This window comes from Chiloscyllium plagiosum, unplaced genomic scaffold (assembly GCF_037043375.1).
Source record: "Chiloscyllium plagiosum isolate Xiang-an unplaced genomic scaffold, Cpla_swu_hap1 HiC_scaffold_7, whole genome shotgun sequence".
Classification (NCBI taxonomy): Eukaryota; Metazoa; Chordata; class Chondrichthyes; order Orectolobiformes; family Hemiscylliidae; genus Chiloscyllium; species Chiloscyllium plagiosum.
In genome coordinates this window covers 106,301,653-106,325,332 of record NW_028270145.1, presented here as the reverse complement: position 1 = coordinate 106,325,332, position 23,680 = coordinate 106,301,653, and the positions used below count along the sequence as shown (strand labels likewise).

The 23,680-nt window shown below is 40.6% G+C and overlaps 1 protein-coding gene and 1 long non-coding RNA gene across 3 annotated transcripts in view; one reads left to right on the top strand and one right to left on the bottom strand.

The window, feature by feature from the left end:
* The window catches only part of LOC148149676 (uncharacterized), a 141,530-nt gene that overhangs the window by 8,524 nt on the left and 109,326 nt on the right, over positions 1 to 23,680 (top strand). The window lies entirely within an intron of this gene.
* The window catches only part of slc49a4 (solute carrier family 49 member 4), a 70,410-nt gene that overhangs the window by 14,173 nt on the left and 32,557 nt on the right, over positions 1 to 23,680 (bottom strand). The window contains exons 4-8 of one of the 2 annotated variants that reach the window (XM_043694263.2): positions 18,832 to 18,961; positions 15,597 to 15,705; positions 14,612 to 14,679; positions 4,894 to 5,021; positions 2,964 to 3,146 (exon numbers count right to left, since the gene is read on the bottom strand). In XM_043694263.2, the coding sequence (XP_043550198.1) occupies positions 2,964 to 3,146; positions 4,894 to 5,021; positions 14,612 to 14,679; positions 15,597 to 15,705; positions 18,832 to 18,961 (618 nt within the window). The remainder of the gene's footprint in view (positions 1 to 2,963; positions 3,147 to 4,893; positions 5,022 to 14,611; positions 14,680 to 15,596; positions 15,706 to 18,831; positions 18,962 to 23,680) is intronic. The other variant, XM_087989342.1, reaches the window with a different exon arrangement.

The following is a 23,680-nucleotide window of genomic DNA, read 5'->3' as shown; positions in this document are numbered from 1 at the left end:
TGGGGTCCTAAAACTACATTTAAATTAGGAACAACATTAAATACAGATGACACAGCCTATTTAAGTACAGAAAATAAGAAAGTTTTCCCAAGGATTAAAAGACACAGAAATCTTAAGTCCTTTGGACCTTGCTCACCCAATTGATCAGGAACTATATGCAGAGCAAGAAACAGAGCAAACCTTTCACTGGAACTCTGCATACAAATATTTTATCTTCTTCCGAAATAAACATTGGTTAAAGTCTTTTGGTAAAGCTGACTAACAAACAGGTAGACATACACATGGCTGCAATCAGCACAAAAGCTGGTCTCAAATGGTTGTTCGAAGTATAGAAATAGTTGAATGAAATGGATTTATATGCAATTAAATTTCTAATAACCTAGCACATCAATAACTGGAGTTCAACAAATAATGGTCAACTCTACTTTCACACTGCAAAGTTGTCATCTGCACAGCACGCTCACATTGTTGTGAAATTTACTCACCGTGAACATTCTGCCTGGACTTTGTTGTAATGCAGAACAGAATTCAGCAACAGCTCCCAGCTTCACACAGCTACTAAGCACTGTCTTTAGTTCAAAGTCCCTTTAGAGAACTGAAAGTTCAGCCAACATGGAATCAAAAGCAAGGGGTTATGGTCGCGTACTTTTAAGTTTCACAGGCAGGTTTTAATTGAATTTCTGAATGGCATTCGCAAGATTTTGATTCCAAACTCAACCTGAACTGCATTGTAAATCAGTTGGAATCAGTGACATACAAGATAGATGATCTAATTAGCACTTGTGGATGAGTGTGGAAGGAATTGAAATGGAGGCCTTGGTTCAGTGCAGTCTGATTGTATTGGATTTAAATCCCCTTGCCAGAAGCTGCAGCACAATATGGACAGTCACTCCAGTGTAACAGATCACATGGTAAAGAGGTGTCTTCTTTAGGTAAGAAATTGAACCAAAGTATTTCCAGCCCTTTTCAGGTGGATGTACAAGGTCCCATGCAATTGTTTGTTGAAAAAAAACAGGAAAACTTTGCCACTTTTCAACACTTACCAGTCAATCAACATTACCATAAAACAGATTATAGAGACATTTCTTTCACTGCTTTTGGGGTCCTATTGTATGAAGTTGGCTATGAATTCCAATTCCTCAACCTTGTTGACTTTTCTGCAAGGTTATTTTTATTTGCGAACATTCTGCTGCCTTCGGAACATTGAATTCTAAATTCCACTGCATATTTCCCGTTTGTAAGATGTTTTGCAAATGTTCCCAAGTTTCTACACATCACATTTCTTCAGGTTATGCTGGAGACATTTCCACTGATTCACTGAGGCCATTTGTCAAGTCATCAGCTCGAAGAATTTGATGTAAGGAAACTGCTCATCTGACATGTATCTGGCTCATTCATGTGGAGGTGCCAGTGTTGGACTCGGGTGGACAAATTTAGAAATCACACAACACCAGGTGACAGGTTTATTTGGAAGTACAAACTTTTAGAACACTGCTCCTTCATCAGTTAGCTAGTGGGACAGGATCATAGGACACTGAATTTATAGTCAAAGATCCAGTCTTCATAAACTGATGTGATGTATTGAACAAACCTAGATTGCTGTTAAGTCTTTAATCACAGAATGGGGTTGCAGGTTTCCATTCATTAATATGTAAATGCCAGAACCTCTTTCAAGTCACATTCTTGAGATAACTTAAGGTTTTATAAAAAAGGGTAATATCTCAGCTCAGACTTTTTAAAAATAAAACCTTACGTTATCTCAGGAATGTGACTTGAACACAGTTCTGGGATTTACATATTAACGAATCGAAACCTGCATCCCCATTCTGTGATTAAAGACTTAACAGCAATCTACGTTTGTTCAATACATGGCATCAGTTGTATGACACTTTGATCCTTTACTATAAATTCTGTGTCCTATGATCCTGCCCCACCAGCTACCTGACAAAGGAGCAGCGCTCTGAAAGCTAGTACTTTGGGGTGGCACAGTGGTTAGCACTGCTGCCTCACAGCGCCAGAGACCCAGGTTCAATTCCCACCTCAGGCAACTGACTGTGTGGAGTTTGCACACTCTCCCAGTGTCTGCATGGATTTCCTCCTGGTGCTCCGGTTTCCTCCCACAGTCCAGAAATGTGCAGGTTAGGTGAATTGGCCATGCTAAAAATTGCCCATAGTGTTAGGTGAAGGGGTAAATGTAAGGGAACGGGTCTGGGTCAGTGTGGACTTGTTGGGCCGAAGGGCCTGTTTCCACGCTGTAAGTAATCGAATCTAATCAAATAAATCTATTGGACTATAGCCTGGTGTTGTGCACTTTTTGACCCTCGTTCAGTAAGCCTGACTGGACAACCATGACTTCAATGTAACTGGTTTTACCTACATTACTTTGAGGCTATGCCCACCTTTCATAACTTATTTTCAGTAGTTCCATATGCCCAATGGGAATGGATTTGTCACCACTCTAAGCGTAGGGAATACAACTGTACGCACATACCAATAACTGATTGACAGCATAGTTGGGAGTAGCTGCAATGGCCACCGATGCAGACTGATTGCATGCTTCCCAAAGCACCTACTGTACTTTGAAATGGAAAAACATTTATGGACAAGTGTGCAGCATTGCTGACTGTTTACAATTTCTTATGTACACACAAAGGTTTCAGTCAAGATTCCACTACTTTCATGAGAAGGAACACTATTTAAGTACCTGTAAGCATAAGTACTTACAAATTCTTTAATGCATTCAGCAAGTTGACAAAAAACCTCAAATATTACATGGACACATAATGCAAAAACAAATAACTTATTTGCTAATAGCTAAATTCCTTGCATCACAGAAGCAAAATCTTAAGAGACAAAAACAATTAATATGCGTTTACTCATATCACACAGCTCAGATTCATGTCTAAAAAACATCAATACGTTGGCAAATAAATTATCCATCAAATAAAAAGGTTTCAAATTACCTGCATGATAAAATGCCAGAAACATTAATAACAATCCCATGAAGACATTACTCAAGAAGGTCACAAATCCACAGGTTATCCCCTCAGGCACTGGGTATACAGTCTCCACCAGCAGTTCAAAGAAGAATGGAACACTGCTGGTTATAAATACCCCGACTAATATGCAGGATGTATATAATGTTGCTGCAATGACAAATAAAGCCATTTTAAAAAATTAAACAGGTTTCACGTATTGTAGAGCGATATCAACATGCTATCAGAGGAAGACAAGTAGGTTTTTGAGAAGGTAATGGGGTGTCATTAAGGATCTATTTTCCTCTGCATTATCGCCAATGAAGAGTAGCGATGCAATTTGGAAAGGGACGAGAACAAAGGAAAACAGCATAAACATACTAGAAGAAAGGCAGTTATACAGAGAAGAAGAAAGAGCAAATGAGGGAAAAAACAAAACTGCACACACTGGTATTCAGAAATAAATTATTGGAAAAACTCAGCAGGATCTGGGACCACCTGTGGAGAGAAAGCACATTAACTTTTCAGGTCTTAACAGAACAGACTATTGCTACGAAAAGATTGGTATGTAAGCTGGAGATGTGAAGAAAGGGTGAAAAGATAAACAATGGTTGGAGTTGGAGCCCAGAGAGAGAGAGAGCTATGTTGAACAAAGAAATGGGTAAAGGTTAGCCTGGGAGAAACAATAGCTGCTAATGGGGGCCAATAGCAGCTGACAATGGGAGTTTACAGCAATAGCCCATATAATGTGGGGCTTGGGTTAAGGACATGGGAGGAAGTGATCAGGTCTAGAATTATTGAAATTGATATTGAGTCTTTAAGGCTGCAGGATCCCCAAGCAGAAACTGAGGTGCTGTTCTTCCAGCTTGCAGAGACCTTTGCTGGAGCACTGTGATAAGCCTGTGACAGAGATGTTGGCCAGGGAACATGGTGATGTGTTGAAGTAGCAGGCAACAGAAAGCTCGATCATTTTTGTCGACAGGACGTAGGTGTTCTGCAGACGTGTTGCCCAATTTGCATTTCGTCTCCACAGTGTAGAGGAGACCAGATTGTGAGCAGTGAATACCATTGACTAGATTGAGAGAAGATTTTGGATTAGTGGTGCTGGAAGAGCACAGCAGTTCAGGCAGCATCCGAGGAGCAGTAAAATCGACGTTTCGGGCAAAAGCCCTTCATCGGGAATAAAGGCAGAGAGCCTGAAGCGTGGAGAGATAAGCTAGAGGAGGGTGGGGGTGGGGAGGAAGTAGCATAGAGTACCTGGGAGTTGCAGTGGGAGAGGGACTCCCTGAGATTCTTGTAGAGAGAGGAGGAAAACTTCTTCAAGGCAGGCATCCTTGCAAGAGGATTCACAGTAGGGTTAAAATCAACTAGGTAAAAACAATGACTGCAGATGCTGGAAACCAGATTCTGGATTAGTGGTGCTGGAAGAGCACAGCAGTTCAGGCAGCCTCCGAGGAACAGTAAAATCAACGTTTCGGGCAAAATTCCTTCATCAGGAATAAAGGCAGAGAGCCTGAAGCATGGAGAGAAGTGCAGGTAAGCCACTGCTTCTTCTGGAAGGTGAGTCAGAGGCTTGGATAGTGAGGAGGGAGGAAGTAAACAGGCAGGTGCTGCACCTTCTGCGAATGCAGGGGAAAACAAACACCTACTGCAGGTAGTTTAGAATAAAATGGATGTTCCGATGATGATAAATAATGCGTATATTTCTCTATGACCCAGCAAACTAACAAACTGAAACCATAATCAATGCACTGTTCACATTGAAAAATGTAATATGATTTGGACATGATAAAAAGAACAAACAAATCTCTAATTTGAATTAGGCAATACTAAGATCTGGATGCAAGGCACAGCTCTGACAAGCTAATAAAAGCAAGTTTGCTCTCTTAAGAAATGCAAATTGAGATTTATTAAATACCTGGCGTTACAGGCAGGTGAGTGACACTGTTGAAGCAGGTGAGGGCAACCCACGCAGATGACAACGTGGCTCCAGAGAATAGCAAGAGCAGTATGAGCTTTAGCACTCCCCTGAAGAAGTCTGCAAATCTGTAATATTAAACAAACGATGAGCCTCTCTAGGATTAACCGAATTAAACTGTGCATAAGGGAAATGTTAAAACACAATACTTGCGTTTAGTGAAGAACTTGCTAGAGACAAACAGATGAATGATCAGATACATTCATTATGAGTTTGGAATGCTGGCCACAACATGGAAGAGTTCCAGATATGCAAAGTGAAGCAAACTATGATGGGAAAGGGGCAAGTGAAAATCAGAAAAACATTGTACAAGTTTGGAAATCTGCCCAAAGTCAGAAATGTCTCATCCCTGTCTTTATAAAGTTCTTTGACTTTGCAATGACATTTGGCCTTTTTGAAAATGTTCAAAAATATTCCAGGCTTGGCAGAGTCATTGACAAATTTTCTAGATTTTCCATGATCTGATTTACTCCCCTTGCATGATTAAGCATGGAAACCGATGGGTTTTGACTGAATGTTCTGGATGTAGGGTTTGCTCGGTGAGCTGGAAGTTCAGTTTCAGACATTTAATCACTACACTAGGTAACATCTTCAGCGAGCCTCCGGATGAAGCACTGGTGGTATAACCCGCTTTCTATTTGTGTTTGGGTATCCTTGGGTTGGTGTTGTCTGGCAGTTATTTCCGAGATGTCTTTGATGTTGGGGAGAGTGGCTAGGGCTTCTGACGTGTTTTGTCTGCTTGTTTGGGTCTGTTGTGGAGAAATCGGCAGACTATGTTCATTGATACCAATTCTTTTTGAATACACTGTACAGGTGATTTTCCTCTGCTCTTTGTAGTTCCCCTGTGCTGCAGTGTGGGGTTGCTCATTGAAATAATGTTCTAATGCAGCTTCATTTGTGGATGTTGGGAAGATTGCTTCTGTCATTCAATATTTGGTCCATATGTGTTGTTTTCCTGTAGATGCTGGTTTGATTAGATTCCCTACAGTGTGGAAACAAGCTCTTTGGCCCAAGTCCACACCAACCCTCTGAACAGTAACCCACCCAGACCCACCTCTCTCTGACTAATGCCCCTAATACTACAGGCAATTTAGCATGGCCAATTCACTTGATCTGCACATCTTTGGACTGTGGGAGGAAATTGGAGCACCCGGAGGAAATCCATGCAGACATGGGGAGAATGCGCAAACTCCACAGACAATTGCCCGAGACTGGAATCGAACCTGGGTCCCTGACATTGTAAGGCAGCAGTGCTAACTACTGAGTCACCATGCCATCCCAGACAGATGAAATGAACAGATGACAGAGGAAATGAAGTTCCCCATTGGCTGTTTGCTCTATTGCGACATCTAGGAATGGCAGTTTGTTGTTGTTTTCCTCCTCTTTAGTGAATTTTATGCCAGTAAGGGTATTATTGATGGTCTTGAAGGTTTCCTCCAATTTGTTTCGTTTAGTGATGACAAAGGTGGCATCCACATAATTGACCCAAAGTTTGGGTTGGATGGTTGGGAGAGCTGTTTGTTACTGCCTCTGCTAAGAACCCCGCTATCTGAGATCCCGTGGATGTTACGTTGCTTTGTCTGTAGGTTTTGTTGTTGAAGGTGAAGTGGGTGGTAAGGCATAGGTCCACCAGCTTGATGATATAGTCCTTGCTGAAGAAGTTAGTGGTGTTTGGTGTATGTGTCTTTGGGTCTCCTAATAGTGCAGCCAGTGTTTCCTTGGCCAGGTTAATGTTGGATGTATGTGAACAGGGCTATTACGTCAAAGGAGACAATTAATACATCCTCATCTATCTTGGTGTCTTTGATGGTCTTCAGGAATTCACGGGTGGAGTGGTGTGAGTCTTGTACTAAGTGTTTTAGTCTTTGGTCTAGCTCCTTCGCCAATCTGTAAATTGGTGTTCCAGGTAGCAAGACTATGGATCTGAGGGGGGCTCCTAGTTTGTGAATTTTAGGTAACTCGTAGAAGCGTGGTGTGTTGAATCTATCTGGTTTCATTTTTTGAAAGTCTGTCTTATTTATTTCTCCTGATTTCTGAAGATTTTTGGTTAGGGCTGTGATTTGATTCTCTAGTTGTGGGGATGGGTCTATTGCCACTTGTTGGTAAGTGTTGTTAAGTGGTAGCTTTCTCAATGTAGTCTCTGATTTAAAATGACTGTCAAATGTCCTTTGTCTGCAGGCAGGATAACAATTTTTTAAATTTTCTACTGTTTTCCTTTCTAGAGTGTTTCCTTCCTTTTTCCTGCTTAATGTTGGTGCGACTGCCTGATGTTTTGCTGCGTTTCTTCTGTGAGTCGGTTGTCTTTCAGTGTTGTTTCTAATAGTGTTGAGAAATCTTTCTTGTCCACATCCTCGAAGTTGTAATTTAACCCTCTTACTAAGACGGCTTTTTCAGTGTCTGTTCAGGGTTGGTCAGATAAGTTTTTTTTTCAAGCTGCTGTGTTGTCTGTGTTATTTTGTGTAAGTTTGTCTAGTTTTTCCTGCAGGTCTAGTTTTTTCATTTTCTGTGTTTGTCACTAACTAATGTCTATGGCTTGTACTGTGTCTATCCATTCATGGTCTGTTGCATGTCTGAATGTTGCTTGGAAAGACCAGTTAACAATATAAAATACTCTCAATATTGCATTAAAATTACAGAGGTGTGTCTTGCGGAAAAACCACAACCTCTTTATCAGTACTGATAGCTCTAAGCCAGCTGGACTCTCAGCAATCCAAAGGTATTCATAGATACGTGGAAAATATGCATTGGAAGAGAGTATTTAGCCCTTTGGCCTACTCTGCCATTCAATGTGATCACCCTACTCAGCATTCTGTTCCCACTTTTGCCCCATCCCCTTCGACGCCTTTAGCCCTAAAAACTATATCTAACTCCTTGAAAACATTGAGTTTTGGCTTCAATTGCTTTTTGTGGCAGAGATTCCCACAGGCTCACCACTCTCTGGCTAAGGAAATTCTTCACCTGTCTCTTTACTCCCTTTGTAGAAAAATCTCAACTTTCTTGAAGAGTTGACACATATCAAAGAACTGGGTTAGAAAATAGATTTTTAGCAAAGGATGACTAGCATGTGCCGGACACCACCTGGTGATGCAGGCTGCTCATTTACTTCAGAGAACTGTTGAAGCTTCCCTGAGAACTTCAGTGGGTAAAGGAGGACTCCCTACTAGAGTCTACTCAACCTTTCCTAGTTCTTTCCCTGAGATCGTTCAATTGCCTGGAATAAAATTCTTACAAGCAGTCCATTAAAGGTTTATTAAACACTTACTACAGTATCACAGTTACAGAGTAATAAGACACCAAGCCCTAGTCGAAGTAGAGGTTCTAAAACCTCAGCAGAGTAGTGGTACCAGCACTTACCAACTTCGTGCTCTCTCAGATTACTCCAAAAGTGGCACTCTCAATGTTCAATATTTATACAGGTTTTGCCCACTGAACAGGTCATTCAAACTCCTGATGAGCACGATGTCCTCCCCACATTCCTGCTGTGTTTGTGATTAACTTGTTAGTCTTTTGTTAACTGATCACATTACTAGAATAGCAATAACGAAAGTGCGCTTGTACTGACTCAGGTGATGACATTAAATGTTGATATCCTCTAAAGTTTGGTTGCGTACTCATCACCTCATGTCCTTGTTTAAACCTGATCACTGACTGTCTTTTATGTCTTAAACCCATTGTTTTTCACCTCACATGCTTGGTCAGTAAACTCTTTATTCAAACCCCTATTGTCTTTTCTCGTAGGTACATTCAGTTTGAAGAGATGTGTCAAACGCTTTTGTTCCTCCTTGATGACTAATTTTTAAGTTTCGCAGCTGCCCAAGCTTGTTCTTGTACAGAGCTGGACCTCCTGCTTTTCCCAGCAAAGCTATCTTACTTAATACTTTTTCCTTTTACTTTACTTCTAACATTCTTTGGTTTCTTTAATTCTACGCTTTTCCTTTGTGTCTTTTCTCAGAACCATACAGCACAGAAGGAAGCCCATCAGCTAAATGTCCCATGCTGACTTTGAAAGAACTATTCAAATGAGCCCCATTGCACCTTCTCTTTCCAAACTGATCTACAAATGCATTCCCATCAAATATATATTCAATAACTTAAGAGTTAACTTTTGTGAATTTCAGACAGGGATGAACAAGAATAGGCACGCAAGTACTTCCTGACCAGTAGGCGATACAATCTTGACACTGTCCACCCACCTCTTCAGCCTAACAATGAACTCTTCAGAAAGATGCTTTAATAAAAAAAAACAACCTTCTTCCATCTCATCCAAGCAAGCTCCAGGTGACTGTGGCAGCCTATAATGCATTGCAAATTTAATTGCATTTTCAAAGACTAGAAATGTTCTCTTCTTTTAAATGCTGATGCTTATACAATGCAGGAGAATACTCAGCCCATTGTGCTTGTGCTGTCTCTTTGACAGAGACATCCAATAAGACCATTTTCTCATGCTCTTGAACGAAGAAATTCCTCAAGAATATATCCAATGTTTGCTCCTTTGGACAGTCTTCTGTGCTACAACACTTTGTGATTAGCATTTGTAATTATTTGGAGAGAAATAAAGAGCTGAAAGAATATTTCTACATTTGCATCACAGCTATATAGTGTAATCACTAATTCTTCTAATGCTGTCAGGGTACTTCAGTCTGTATCAAGGCCTAACCTAATGCTGGAGTGAAGCACAGTGAAACACTCTACAGCAGGAAATATCAACATGTCATGCTTTAGACTCAGTTTGGATATCAATAACAAATTTATATTACACACAAATGTCAGTGGACCTTTTGTGGGAAATCGCGCCCTAAATAGGAGTGGGAAGCAAACATCAAATGGGATATTATTATGCACAAGTAGAGAAACACATTGATCAGTCATTGATGAGGCAAATGACTTTCGCTTGTGTCACTCAATGATAATAACAGAAATGAAACACGTTTCTACCTCTCCGGCACACAGTACAAGTATAGTACTTATGTAGTAACAGAATGAGGAAAGTTGACCTAAGCCGGATTAAAATTAGAGTTCTGAAGCTTTTGAAAGATTAGAAATAGCAAGGGGACAAGATTTACAGTTGGATGTAACTGGAAAGTTGTTGCTTGTAACTTACATATAACTTGATTTAAAGATTAAAAGCATCCAGCAAAACTGAAAGCTGAGCCAAAGATATTATGGCAGTTGAATATTAGTCAAAGCACAAAATAAACAAACTTTAAGAGCCTGCAGAGAAAAGCAACAAGCTTGATCCCAAGTGTAACAAGGATTAGTTATGAGAACAATTAAGAGAAACTGGAGTTTTTCATCAGGAGAGTAAAAAAACTCATCAAAATAGAGACAACATTAGTTCAAAGGCAGAAAACTAGGACCAGAGAACATAAATGGAAATTAATTCATCATGAATGGTTAAGGAAAAATAATATTTTGGTGATAGTTATCATCTTGAATATTCTTTGTGAAAATCATCAATAATTACAGCCTTTAATAAAAAAGGCATGTGTTTCTCCCCAACGTACAATGCAATTCAAATATACATTAACAAACCCTTGACAGTACAATTACTTTTTTTCTATTTGGAATGATTTAATACAAATATACCAACTAAAGCAAAAGCCATTGGAATAAGTTAACCTGCTTTGAACAACTCATCAAGTGCACAAATCCTATTCAGTTTTCACCCTTCGCCTTCAGTGATCCACATGCCAATGGGTCATCTATCAGGTTCCACAGACAGTCATACAGCACAGACACAGACCGTTCAGTCCAACCAATCCATGCCAACCATAATCCCAAATTAAACTAATCCCACCTTCATGCATTTGGCGCACATCCCACCAAACCTTGCTAATACATGTTGTTATCTGAATGCCTTTTAAATGTTGTAATTATACCGCATCTACCACTTTCTCTGAAAGTTCACTTCACTCATGAACCTTTGGGTAAAAAAAATTACTTCTCATGTCTTTTTTAAAATCTTTCTTTCCTCTCACCTTACAAATATCCTCACCAAGGTAAAAACAATGACTGCAGATGCTGGAAACCAGATTCTGGATCAGTGGTGCTGGAAGAGCACAGCAATTCAGGCAGCATCCGAAGACAGGCAAAATCGACGTTTCGGGCAAAAGCCCTTCATCAGGAATGAGGGCTTTTGCCCGAAACGTCGATTTTGCCTGTCTTCGGATGCTGCCTGAATTGCTGTGCTCTTCCAGCACCACTGATCCAGAAATATCCTCACCAGCCTTGACATCACCCACCCTAGGGAAAAACACTTGTCATTCACCTTATCTATACTCCCTTGGTTTTATCAACCTCTGTAAGGTCACCTCTCAACTTCCTATGCTCCAGTTAAAAAAAGTCCCAGCCTATCCGTATTACTCAAATTCTTTCCTCCCAGCAACATCCTGGTAAATGCCTTCCGAACCCTCTCCAGTTTGATAATATTCTTCCTCTAACAGAAAGACCTGAACTGGACACAGTATTCTAAAAGAGGCCTCACTAAAGTCCTGCACAACCTCAACATAATGTCCCGCCTTCTTTGTTCAAAGGTCTGAGCAATGAAGGCAAGCTTACTAAATGCCTTCTTTACCATCTTTTCTATTTCTAAGACAAACTTCAAAAAGAGTTATGTACCTGAACCACTAGGTCTCTCTGCTCCAAAACACTGCCCAAGGCCCTAATTTTATTTGTAGAAGTCTTGCCTTTGTTTGTTTTGCCAAAATGTAATGCCTCGCATTTATTCAAATTAAATTCCATTTGCCACTCTTCAGCCCATTGACTCAACTGAACAAGATCTCTCTGTAATCTATTTGGTAACCTTCTTCACTGTCCTCTGCACCAGTAATCTTGGTATCATCTGGAAACCTTTGAGGAGAAAGTGAGGTCTGCAGATGCTGGAGATCAGAGTTGGAAATGTGTTGCTGGAAAAGCGCAGCAGGTCAGACAGCATCCAGGGAACAGGAGAATCGACGTTTCAGGCATAAGCCCTTCTTCAGGAATCCAATTCCTGAAGAAGGGCTTATGCCCGAAACGTCGATTCTCCTGTTCCCTGGATGCTGTCTGACCTGCTGCGCTCTTCCAGCAACACATTTCCATCATCTGGAAACCTACTAACCATACTTTCTACACTTGCACCTAAATCATTTTTCATGTGAATCACAAACAAAAGTGGACCCAACATCAATCCTTGTAGAACACTGCTGGTCACAGGTCTCCAGTCCGAAAAGCAATCCTCAACAACAATTTATTTCCTGTTGTTAAGCCAATTTTGTATCTAATTGACAAGCTCACGCTGAATCCCATGTGATCTAACTTTACTAATTAGTCGGTCATGCGGAACCTTGTCAAAGGCATTACTGAAGTCCAAGTAAACAATGCCTACTGCAATGCCCTCGCCAATCATCTTGATTACTTCCATCAAAATCCAAGTCTGAGAGAGACATCTTGCCTTGCACAAAACCATGCTGACTATCCCTGATCATTCCTTGCCTCTCCAAATGCATACAAACCCTATCTTTCAGGATCACTTTCAACAACTTACCCACCACTGAAGTCAGACTTACAGGACTATAGTTTCCAGGCTTCTCCTTACATCCATTATTAAACAAAGGCACATTAGCCACTCTCCAGTCATTCAACACCTCACCCATGTTTATAGATGATCAAATTCTTCTACAAATTTCCCCAGCTGTTGGAAATCTGAAGATTAACTGAGTACGTGTGTGACCACTTGGCTAAGAATACTTGAAAGAAGTGATTTCCAACTGTCACTAGTAATAAAAAGTGGGATAGCTTTCCCACATCAGAACAATGACTGCACCTCAAATGTACTTCATTGGCTGTAAAATAACTTTGGGAAGCCTGAGAACATGAAAGGCACAATGCAAAAGTAAGTAAAAAATAGAATCAGTTAGCAGATGAGGCAGAATTAGGGAAGGAGAAAGAAAAAGTTAATAGCAGAGTTTTCCACATGCAAGGCTTGACCAAAAGGTAACAACACATTGGATATAAGGTATGTTGGCAAACTGGATCCAATAGCTGGCTTACAAACAGGACGTAAATAGCGATAACAGAGCATTGTTTTATAATTGGAAGCCTGTGGCCAGTGTACCATAAAGTTTTGTGCTGGGACCCTTACTGTTTGTTATAGATACTAACAACTTGGATGTGAACGTTGGAGGCATAAGAAGTTTGCAGATGACGTGAAAATTGGGGCTGTTTTTGATAGTGAGGAGAATGGTCTCAAGCTACAGTCTCATTTTGATCAGCTGTTAAACTGGGCAGAGCAATGGAAAATGGAATTTAATCCTGATAATGCGAAGTGATGCATTTTGGAAGGTTTATTAAGGCAAGGATATACACCAAGTATGGTATGTCTTTAGGGAGTACTGAGGAGCAAAGCGTACTTGACGTACAAATCTGGAGATACCTCAAGCGTCAGCATAGGTAGACAAGGTGAAGAAAACATATGGGATGATTGCCTTCATTAGCTGGAAGTCTTGTTTGTAACTTTATAAAACATTGGCTAGGTTACAGATGGATACTATGTGCAGCACTGGTTGCCACACTATTGGAAGGATGTGACTGCATTGGAGAGGATGCAGGGGAGATAAACCAGGATGCTGCCTGGGATGAAAAGTCTCAGTTGTGCAGACAGACTGAATAGGCTGGGTTTGTCTTCCTTGGAACAAAGGATGCTGAGGGGAGGAATCTGACTGAGGTATAGAACATTATGAACGACATAAACAGGATCTCTTCCCCATAGCTGATGTTTCTAAGACAACAGTGCTCAAGTATAAAGGGGCATAAAATGTTTAGAGGGGACCCGAGGAAGCATTTTTCATCAGGAAGGTGATAGAATTTGCCACCTGAAGGGGTGGTGGAGGCAGGTACTCTCTCAACATTTAAGCAGCACCTCGATGAGCACTTAAATGTCAGGGCATAGGTGGTGTTTGTTGGTCAGCATAGACATGGTGGGCTGATGGGCCTATTCCTGTGCTATATGAAACTACAATTCTGTCACCATCTAAACCTGTGATTTCTCGCCCTTGAAACTATTTCTTTGACAGGACAAACAAACAGTATAACTAGACCACAGACTGCAGCAGCTGAAGACAGCAGTTCACCAACTTCTCAAGGGCAATCAGATAAAACCATTTATTGCCAATTTCTATGAAATTCAAATCCCATGAATAAATTAAAAAACAAAAAGTCAGGACTCAAAAGGGATTGGATCTGGATTATAAAACATTATAACCAAACTAGTCCATTCATCTGAAGGACTCGTCAAATCGTTTTTGTAATCAAATTTTGATCCTTGTTGGACTTGCATTAGATCCTATGTCTAAAGGGTTTTACTGGCCTCAGAACTATAAAGGGATCTTTTCATCTAGTGGCACTACTCAGCAAACTTTCAGAAACATGCATCCATTCCTGAAAACTTTAACAGGAGTGCATTAATTGTCATCTTCCTTTGAACTGCGAAACATTTGGAAAATACAATTAAGCATGTTGTCCTTCAAATGTACAGCATCCTTAGAAACAAATTCATACCAATCATTGATTATATAGTTTGAGTGTGAAACTTGCCAGAAAATGTAAGCTGGATGTATGGCTGAACTATGTACATCAAAAATTTGAACTCTTGGATGGGATAAACATAAATTGAACTGACCTTGCAATCAATATTCCAACAGTACAGCCACCAATTGTTGACCAAAAACCAATCCAACCAGCATCAACCTAAAGAGAAACTGAAAAATTAATACACGACGAATGGGTTGCTTTTACCAACTTTTCAAAAAGGAAAGCTATACATGCATCTCAAACTTGTTTTATGGGAGTATTTGTTTTTGACTCAACAGTTAAATGTTATGGTCTCATTGAAAGGGCACCTGCTGCTCAAGTACAAAATCATAAAATAATAGAGTATAGAGATCATTCATAAGTACCACTTTAGAAAATCTATTCAATTAGACTTTACTCAGAAAATTTTCCCCATCACTTATTAGATAGAAATCTATCTTCAGACCTTTATGAAATTCTGGCCCATAAACTATTCGAAAAGTACACAGCGTGTCACTTTGGTTTCTGGAAATATAGCTCTTAAATCAAACCTTGCTCATTTGGTGTTCTATATACCCATCAGGTGGCAACCCACAGCCTTAGAGGTTTTTCTTTAGACAAGAATCATTCACCTATTTACTGTCCTACCTGGGACTTACTACTGAAGGTCTGCAAAATGAGTTAAAAATCACAACACCAGGTTATAGTCCAACAGGTTTAATTGGAAGCACTAGCTTTCAGAGCGCTGCTCCTTCATCAGGCAACCACCTGCTGAAGGAGCAGCGCTCTGAAAGCTAGTGCTTCCAATTAAACCTGCTGGACTATAACCTGGTGTTGTGTGATTTTTAACTTTGTACATGTCAGTCCAACACCGGCATCTCCAAATCATGCAAAAATGAGAAAATCCTTAAATTCGGATGCCTAAATGAAGTGAGAATAATGAAGGTAATCCTTAAGTAACACTGGCACATTCTGCAAGGTGACCTTGGCACATCGTGTTAAGGAGTGGTACCTATGTCATGTAGGAATTGGTTATTCTGGAACAATTTTCAACAACAAACTTTGGATCAAAGAACAAAAAAAAACTCTCTTACCTGGCTCACCTTAAGTGGTGTTAGAATTACATCTAAGACTCCTGACCATCCTGCTAATATTCCCAGAGGCACAGCAAAAGCCAATGCAATCATCAAAAACCTGAAATTGCTACGATGACAAAAGAACATTAATAACATTACTTTCAAATAAGAGTCGAGGCACTGAATCAACTTGTATACAACAACTGCCTCATACTGCACAAGGTTGGTTGGGCTTTTATCTTCTTTATGACGTTTTAGCAGCTGAATAAACAAAATCTAATCAGAGAGTCACCACATTTACACAGCATCTTATGTGACTACAAAGTACAGATATGATTCCAAAGAAAGCTATAGACCCTGTGGCTCAACGTGTGAACATACTGCCTAGCACATTACTGAGCCGCACAGACTAAGACACCTCTTGGTTTCATGGCTAGCCTGTGTTCCATCAGCTGGCCTCCACCATGGCAGCAGATGGGACAAGTAGGTGGGGAGAGACCCAAGGTTGGAAATTTTGCTTTGAGAGCCAGTACCAATCAGTGAGCACAGGGATGAAAAGGAAATGGGACTTGGAATGCATAACAATACAGGCAGAGTTTTGGGTGCACATTTTTTTGATTCCTGAAGAAGGGCTTATGCCCGAAACGTCAATTCTCCTGCTCCTTTGATGCTGCCTGACCTGCTGCGCTTTTCCAGCAACACATTTTTAAGCTCTGATCTCCAGCATCTGCAGTCCTCACTTTCTCCTAGAGTTTTGGGTGGTCTAAAATTGAAGGACTATACAATGTGGGAGACAGTCCAGAGCAGTAATGGAATTGCAGAATCATGTGCTAGCGAGCAGAGTTTATGGCAGAGGCCAAAGAAACTGAAGAAAACTTCTGCTCATCTAGTACTGAATATCAGAAAAGCAGGCTGAGAAATTTAGCAAAAGTGAAGTGACAGGGGTGATGGTGAGGAACCACTGGGTGTCATCAGCATACATGAGAAAATAAATGCTATGCTTTCTAATGCCACCAAGAGGCAACATTCAGAACACAAATAGGATAGGGGCATGTCCTGGACCTCATGTAGATGCAACTGTCAAGACAGCACAACAACACCTCTTCTTGCTCAGGTGACTTGGGATATTTGGCATGTCCATAAGGATCCTCACCAACTTTTACAGCTGCATCATACTGTCCAGGTGTGTAACGACCTGGTATAGCAACTGCTCTATCTAGGATTGTAAGAAACTACAGAAGATGGTCTGCGTTGTGCACACAATCACGGAAGCCAACCTTCCTTCCATGGACTCCATTTATGCCTCTTGCTGCAGAAATGCTGCAAAATCAAAGACCCATCCCATCCCAACTTCATCTGTCATGCCGAAGATACAGAAGTTTGAACATGTGCAGCAAAAGGTTCAAGAACAGCTTATTCCCTGCCATTATTAGACTAATGAATAGACCAACTCCAAATGTTGTTGATCCTGATTCATGCATGTCCTGTACAGCGTACCCTATATACCTCACTTTGTCCAAGTTTCTTTCACCCTATGATCTGAATGCCTTGCTTACTATGATCTGGCTGTACTCCTCACAAACATAGCTTTCACTGTATTTAGGTACACACAACAATAAATCAAATCATATCAAGATGCAAGAGCAGAAGGAGCACATTTGGCCTCCTGAGTCTGCTCCACCAATTAATTAGATCATGGCTTTATGTGATAATCCTCAACTCCACTTTCCTACCTCTTCCTCATAAGCCTTGATACCCTTGAACATACTTGATGACCCAGCCCCGATGGCCCTTTGAGATAAAGAATTCTACAGTGTGATCTATTACCCTGAGATTCTGCCCTCTGGTCTGAGGGTAGATGCTAAGTGGCAGTCTGAATGAACCCAAAATTTCCAAGAGATTTGCTTTAATTTTGCATCTTATTTAGCTCAACATTTCACACACAACAAATTACTCGAAATGCTATAAATCGCTGCACAGAACTACTTTGCACTAAGATATCAGATTCCTCAGAGTGAAAAGTCAAATTTTAAAACAATTTTGTATGATCAATCAGGAGTCGATCAATCAGCAGAACATTCTTCCCATGGTATTTTAGTGCCATAGGATCTTAACCTTCTACTTAAAATGCCAGAAAGAGCAGAAAAGCACACATCATCTGAAAGTGAGCATTATTCGCCAAGAATTGTACTTGGGGTGATCCGATGAGGAAAGGTTCAGCAAGTTCGGTCTAGACTCAATGAAGTCCAATGACGAGAGGCAATTTTACTGGAAGATGGAAAAATTCTAAATGGACTTTATGGGCTAGATGCCAAGAGGATGCTTATTCCCATGGGGGTAAATCTAGAAGTACAAGGTGCAATTTAATGACAAGGGTCTCCCTTTTTCAATGGGGATACGGGAGGACTTTCTTCTCTAAAAATGTTGTTAGCAAGTGGAATGCTTTGCCACAGAAAGCTGAGGTATAGACTGGAATATTGAATACACAGATGGTTGATATTGAAGGAAGTTAAAGGTTCGGGGGACAGACGAGACAGGATGAATGACTTAATCCCAGTCCTATTTCTTAAGTTTTCAAGTATTAGATTAAATGATGCAATCAAGTCCTGCAGTCATGCTTGAACCTATGATCCCCGAAGAGAAAGGAATTCTTATCAGTAGTCACAAGAGATTACACCAGTAAAGAAACAAAAGGTAGCAAAATCAGCAAGAACATTAAGATGGTTTTTTCTGAATGCCACAGGGAGATTCACCATCTTCTCGGATCACATTTAATACATTCAAGTTAAATTCAGTTTAGTCCTTAAAATGTCAAATCAGTAGGAACGTTGATATCTGGATACAGGATAAACACAATGTATATATATTGAAGAACAAAGGGGAAATTGCAAACAAACTCCTATCCAACACCAACCCAGTGATCCTGGATTCAGCAACTATTACAGAAGGTTTAATTATTTAATAACAATCTTCAAGACAAATTAACAGTGTTCTCACAGTAGCAAATTCAGAATCTGACGGGATACTTTAGAGATGCTCACAGGTTTGAAAAGTAACAATTTTCTTCAGGCGTTGGTAATGGTTTGTGGATAAAGTTACTCTACACTTTAATGACACAAAGCTTGCAAAGAGCACTCTGTACTATAAAAGCTTTGCTGAGCAACAAGATGTTCACGAGATCTAGTAACTTCTTTGCAGATAGATTTCTCTGCCAGAACATAAAGTACCCCAAAATTATTCAGGACAAACTCACCCAAGGAGTCTGCAGATACTGTTTCTGTAATTGAGCCTCTGGCTTGCAGCAGCTATACTGGGCGGAAGAGGAGGGTGGGATGGGAAGTAGGCTATCACAACAATCAACAGCAAAGCAGTCGCACCAAATTCTGGAAGAGGTTAAAAAAGTCAATGTGGCAAAACATATACTAACTGCAGAAATTCATCCTCAGAGAATTTAATTAGACCAGAAATCATTACATCATGTTGAGCACTGTTAGCATTATATTGCTTTAGAAAGTATTCTCTTAATTTCTCTTTCTTTTTGTTAAAACAGATCCTTGGTACTTAAGTTGTAGAAGTTACTTAACTGCTTAGTCATGAACTACATTAAGTAGAATCATAAAATTGATGACCAAAGTACTTTAAACAGGCTGAATTATCCAATCACTGCATTAAATTGGCAGGCAAGATACCCTTGTGGATTTATTTTCTCAAGAATACCAACTCTTCGACACACCCTCCATAAATCACTTCTGTCTCCTTTTGCAAAAAGCTGTTACTCGAGAATCAAGTGTTCTCCAACTTTTTGGAACACAGCAGAGACCTCTTCACAAATGGTCAGAAATTATGTGATGACAAAGATGAAGGTTGTAACAACTTAGGATAATTTAAAAATAAAACTGCTTTAAAAGGATGACCTTCTCATTGAAGACAAGATGACAAAAGATAGAACCTGTTATAAAATTGTTGCCCCCATTTCCCCACCAATTTAATTTGATTATCTGAAGTGTCAGACACGAGCACGAGGGCAGGTATAGTGAGGAACCTCCTGAAATAGAAACCAAGCTGGGTGCCACAACAATCATCTATTTTCAGCAGAATTCATTGCTGCTGCAACCCCATGAAATTAGTCTTCACCATAAATGTCATCCTCTGGACTTGCCCCATAAGCATCAGAGTTAGAGTTAGGAATGTAAAGGAGAAAGGCAATCTTTCTAGATTTGTAATAGCTGATTAGAAAGACTTCAGTTTAAATGAATGGCATTTCACCCGTGATCCTCAATCTGCAAAAGTGGACGTTTAAAACCTGCACATTAATCACTTGCTTAATTTCCCATTTAGAATTTCAGCAGGGGTGCAATTTTTGGCATCATGTAAAAGCATAGTAAAGAACTGTTGGATATCGTTCAAAAGTATGGCAGCTTTATAGAAGCTGTGACATTATAACAGACAACACAAAGAACACTAACGGTTAAGAGAGCATGATGAAATCAGTGCATACCACAATTGATTCAAAAGGGTAAAGTTGCAGTTGCTAAGCTGAATTCAAGATTCTGCCCACATTCATATAATATCTAAATTATACAAATTTGTATTGAGTAACAACTCTGATGATGATTGAAGTAAATGGGCCTGGTAAGGGAAAGGGAAACATTTTATCACAGGGCATGGACTAACAAAATCCATTACAAGATTATAAAAGATATCAGTGAGGGGAGATTGAAGTAAATTGCAGTTGGAATATATAACAGAGAAACCAAATTTTTCATCAAAAAGGCTGTTTTGTAGCCTATGAGTCAGTAACTGGCAGCAGCAAGCCCAATATTGGCATTAATTTGGAGCATGCATTACTGCCAACCAATGATAGCAGTTGCTTCAAACTGCCTCAATGTGATATAATTGAGGTCTTTAAAATTATACAAAGTTCTGATACAAGTACAAAGAACAGCTGTAGTTTTGGGGGGTAATCATGCAGCTAAATGTCAACGACATGTTCTGACTTATATTTCAATTGTTTGAAGGTGTGGGCAGCAACTTTGCATTTACTTGCGCACAAACGTGTTTTGTATTTGTTCGTTCTTGGAACATGGGCTTCACTGGTTAGGCTAGACTCATGGCCCATCCATAACTGCCTTTGAGAAGCTGGTGCTGAGTTACCTTCTTGAATTGAAGTCCAAGGGATCTAAGGATGCCCACAGTGCTGTTTGTAAGGGAGTTCCAGGTTTTGACATCCTGACAAAGATGGATCAGTGATATAGTTACAAATCATGAGTGTGACTGATTTGGTGGGGAACATGCAGGTGATGGTGATCCCAACCAGGCTGCTGCCCTTGTCCAGCTGGTAAAGTCTGCAGCATTGGAAAGTACTGTCGAAGCAAGCTTTGAGAGTAGCTACAGTGAATCTTGTAGTTGATATATCCTGTTGCCAAAGTGTGCCATTGATGAAGAGGTCAATGTTGAATCTAGGTGGATAGGGTGCCAATCAAGCAGATTGGTGCAGGCTTGAGTGTTGTTGGAGCTGCACCCATCCAGCTAAGTGGAAAGTGTTCCATCAAACTACTTAATTGCGTCTTGTAGATGGTCGACAGGCATTGAAGAAATAGGAAGTGAATTATGCTGCAGAATTCCTAGCCTACGACTTGTTCTTGCAGCCCCAAGAGTCCCGGTACAACTAGCTCAGTTTAGTTACTAGTCAACAGTCCCCAGGTTGTTGTTAATGGGGAACTCAGGAATGGTAATGCCATTGAATGTCAAGTGGAGATAGATGGGTTCTCTTGATGGAGATGGTCTTTTTGTGGAATTTTTATGTTACAGATGTTACTTACCACTTGTCAGTCAAAGCCTAAAAATTGTCCAAGTTTCTCTGCTTTGAATATGGATGTTTCTGTATCTGTGAAGTGGTAAATGGTGTTGACCTTGGTGCTATCAGTGAACATGCTCACTTCTGATTTTATGATAGAGGAAGAGCATTGATAAAGCAAATGAGGTCAGTTTGGCAGAAGAATCTAGCCTTGAGGACTACTTGCAGAGATATCCTTGGACTGAGACGACTGACCTCCAACAACCCACAACCATTTTCCTTTCTACTAGATATGACTCCAACCCAAGAGATTTTTGCAAGGGTTCTGTGATGTCATACTCACTCAATTCTGTCCTGATATTAAGTGCACCCACTCTCACGTCACCTCTGGAATTCTGCCTGTTGACATGAAGGACAGGAGCCATGCGGCCTTGGCAGAACCCAAAATGAGTATGAACAGTTAACCAAATGTTTTCCATTACTTCACTGACGATTGAGAACAGACTGATGCGGCAGTAATTGGCCAGGTTAGACTTGTCCTACTTTTTGTTTACAGCACATACCTGGGCAATTTCCAATATTATCAGGTAGTTGGTTTTGGAGCTGCATTCGAACAGCTTGGCTAGGGGTGCAGGGGATCCTGAAGCACAGATCTTCAGCACTATTCCCCAAAGTGTTGTCAAGCCCATAGCCTCGGCAGTATGCAGTAACTCCAATTGTTTCTCGATACGACATGAGCGAATCGATTTGGCTGAAAACTGGCCATCTATACTGGGGACTTCTGGAGGAGGCTAATGTGGATCATTCACTCAGCAGTTCTGGCTGACAACTGTTGTAAATGTTTCAGACTTATGTTTTGCATCGATTTGTCCTGCCTTTTGCAGACAGCTCATGTCTGGGCAATTTTCCATACTGTTGGATCAATGTCAGTATTGCAGGTGTACTGGATCAGCTTAGCTAGGGGTGCAGCTAGGTCTTGAGCATGTGCCTTCAGTATTATTGATAAAATGTCATGAAAACCCATACTTGTGTAGTTTCTCATCCCTTCGAATCTATTTGTGTGGAGTGAACTGGCAGAAGATTGTCATCTGTGATGTTGGCCATCACGAGAAGATCAATATTAATCTCCAATCTCAGCACTTCTGAGTGAGCTTGAGCTTTGTTTCCGCACAGATGTGCTGGGCTCCCCATTACTGGGGATTGGGATATTTGTAGAGCCTTCTCCTCCAGTGGGTTGTGTTACTCTTCACCTCCAATCAGGGTTGCGCAGCTTAGATCTGATCTGTATTACTATCTAACTACAGTTAATAAGTTTTATCCAGCAAGTGATACGTCTTGTGATGTAGAAATGTATTCAGTCTGTTGAGTGCGTAAACTAGTCAATTGGGGCGGCACGATGGCTCAGTGGTTAGCACTGCTGCCTCACAGCGCCAGGAACCCGGGTTTGATCCCAGCCTCGGGAGATTGTGCAAACTCCACACAGACATTCTCCCCATGTCTGCGTGGGCTTCCTTTGGGTGTTCTGGTTTCCTCCCACAATCCAAAGATATGCAAGTTGGGGAAATGGGCCATGCTAAATTGCCCATTAGACCATAAGACACAGAAGTGGAACGAAGACCATTCAGCCCATCAAGTCCACTCCGCCATTCAATCATGGCTGATGGGCATTTCAACTCCACTTACACTCTCCCCATCGACCTTAATTCCTTGTGAGATCAATAATTTATCAATATCTGCCCTGAAGACATTTAACGTCCCAGCCTCCACTGCGCTCCGTGACAATGAATTCCAGGGATGTGTTAGTTTGGGGTAACTGTAGAGTAATATGGTAGGGGAATGGGTTTGGGTGTGATACTCTTCGTAGGGTCTGTGTGGTCTTGTTAGGCCGAAGGGCCTGTTTCCACACTGTAGGGATTCTATGACCTATGAACAAGAAACCTGTCAATAAAACAGTATGAGCTTATTAGACAGGCAATTAATTTGTTTAAAGTGCCCTTGGTGGCCAATAGATGTCAGCACCTGTATATATTGCATACTTACACTGATACGTATATGAGCTAAAAAGAGGCAATAATTTAAAAAGTACAAGGAGGCAGAAAAATACAGAGGCCAAAAAGCAATACGAATCACACAAAATCAAAAACCTAAGAAATAGGTTAAGCCCATGTTTCTGTGAACCTGCTCCACAATTTAGTCAGATCATGACTTATCTTTGACCTTTAGAAGCCCAGTGCAGAAAGATGGGATGAATGGTTTACTCCTACACTTAAACAATTCTATGATCAACTTCACTTGCCTAGTGGCG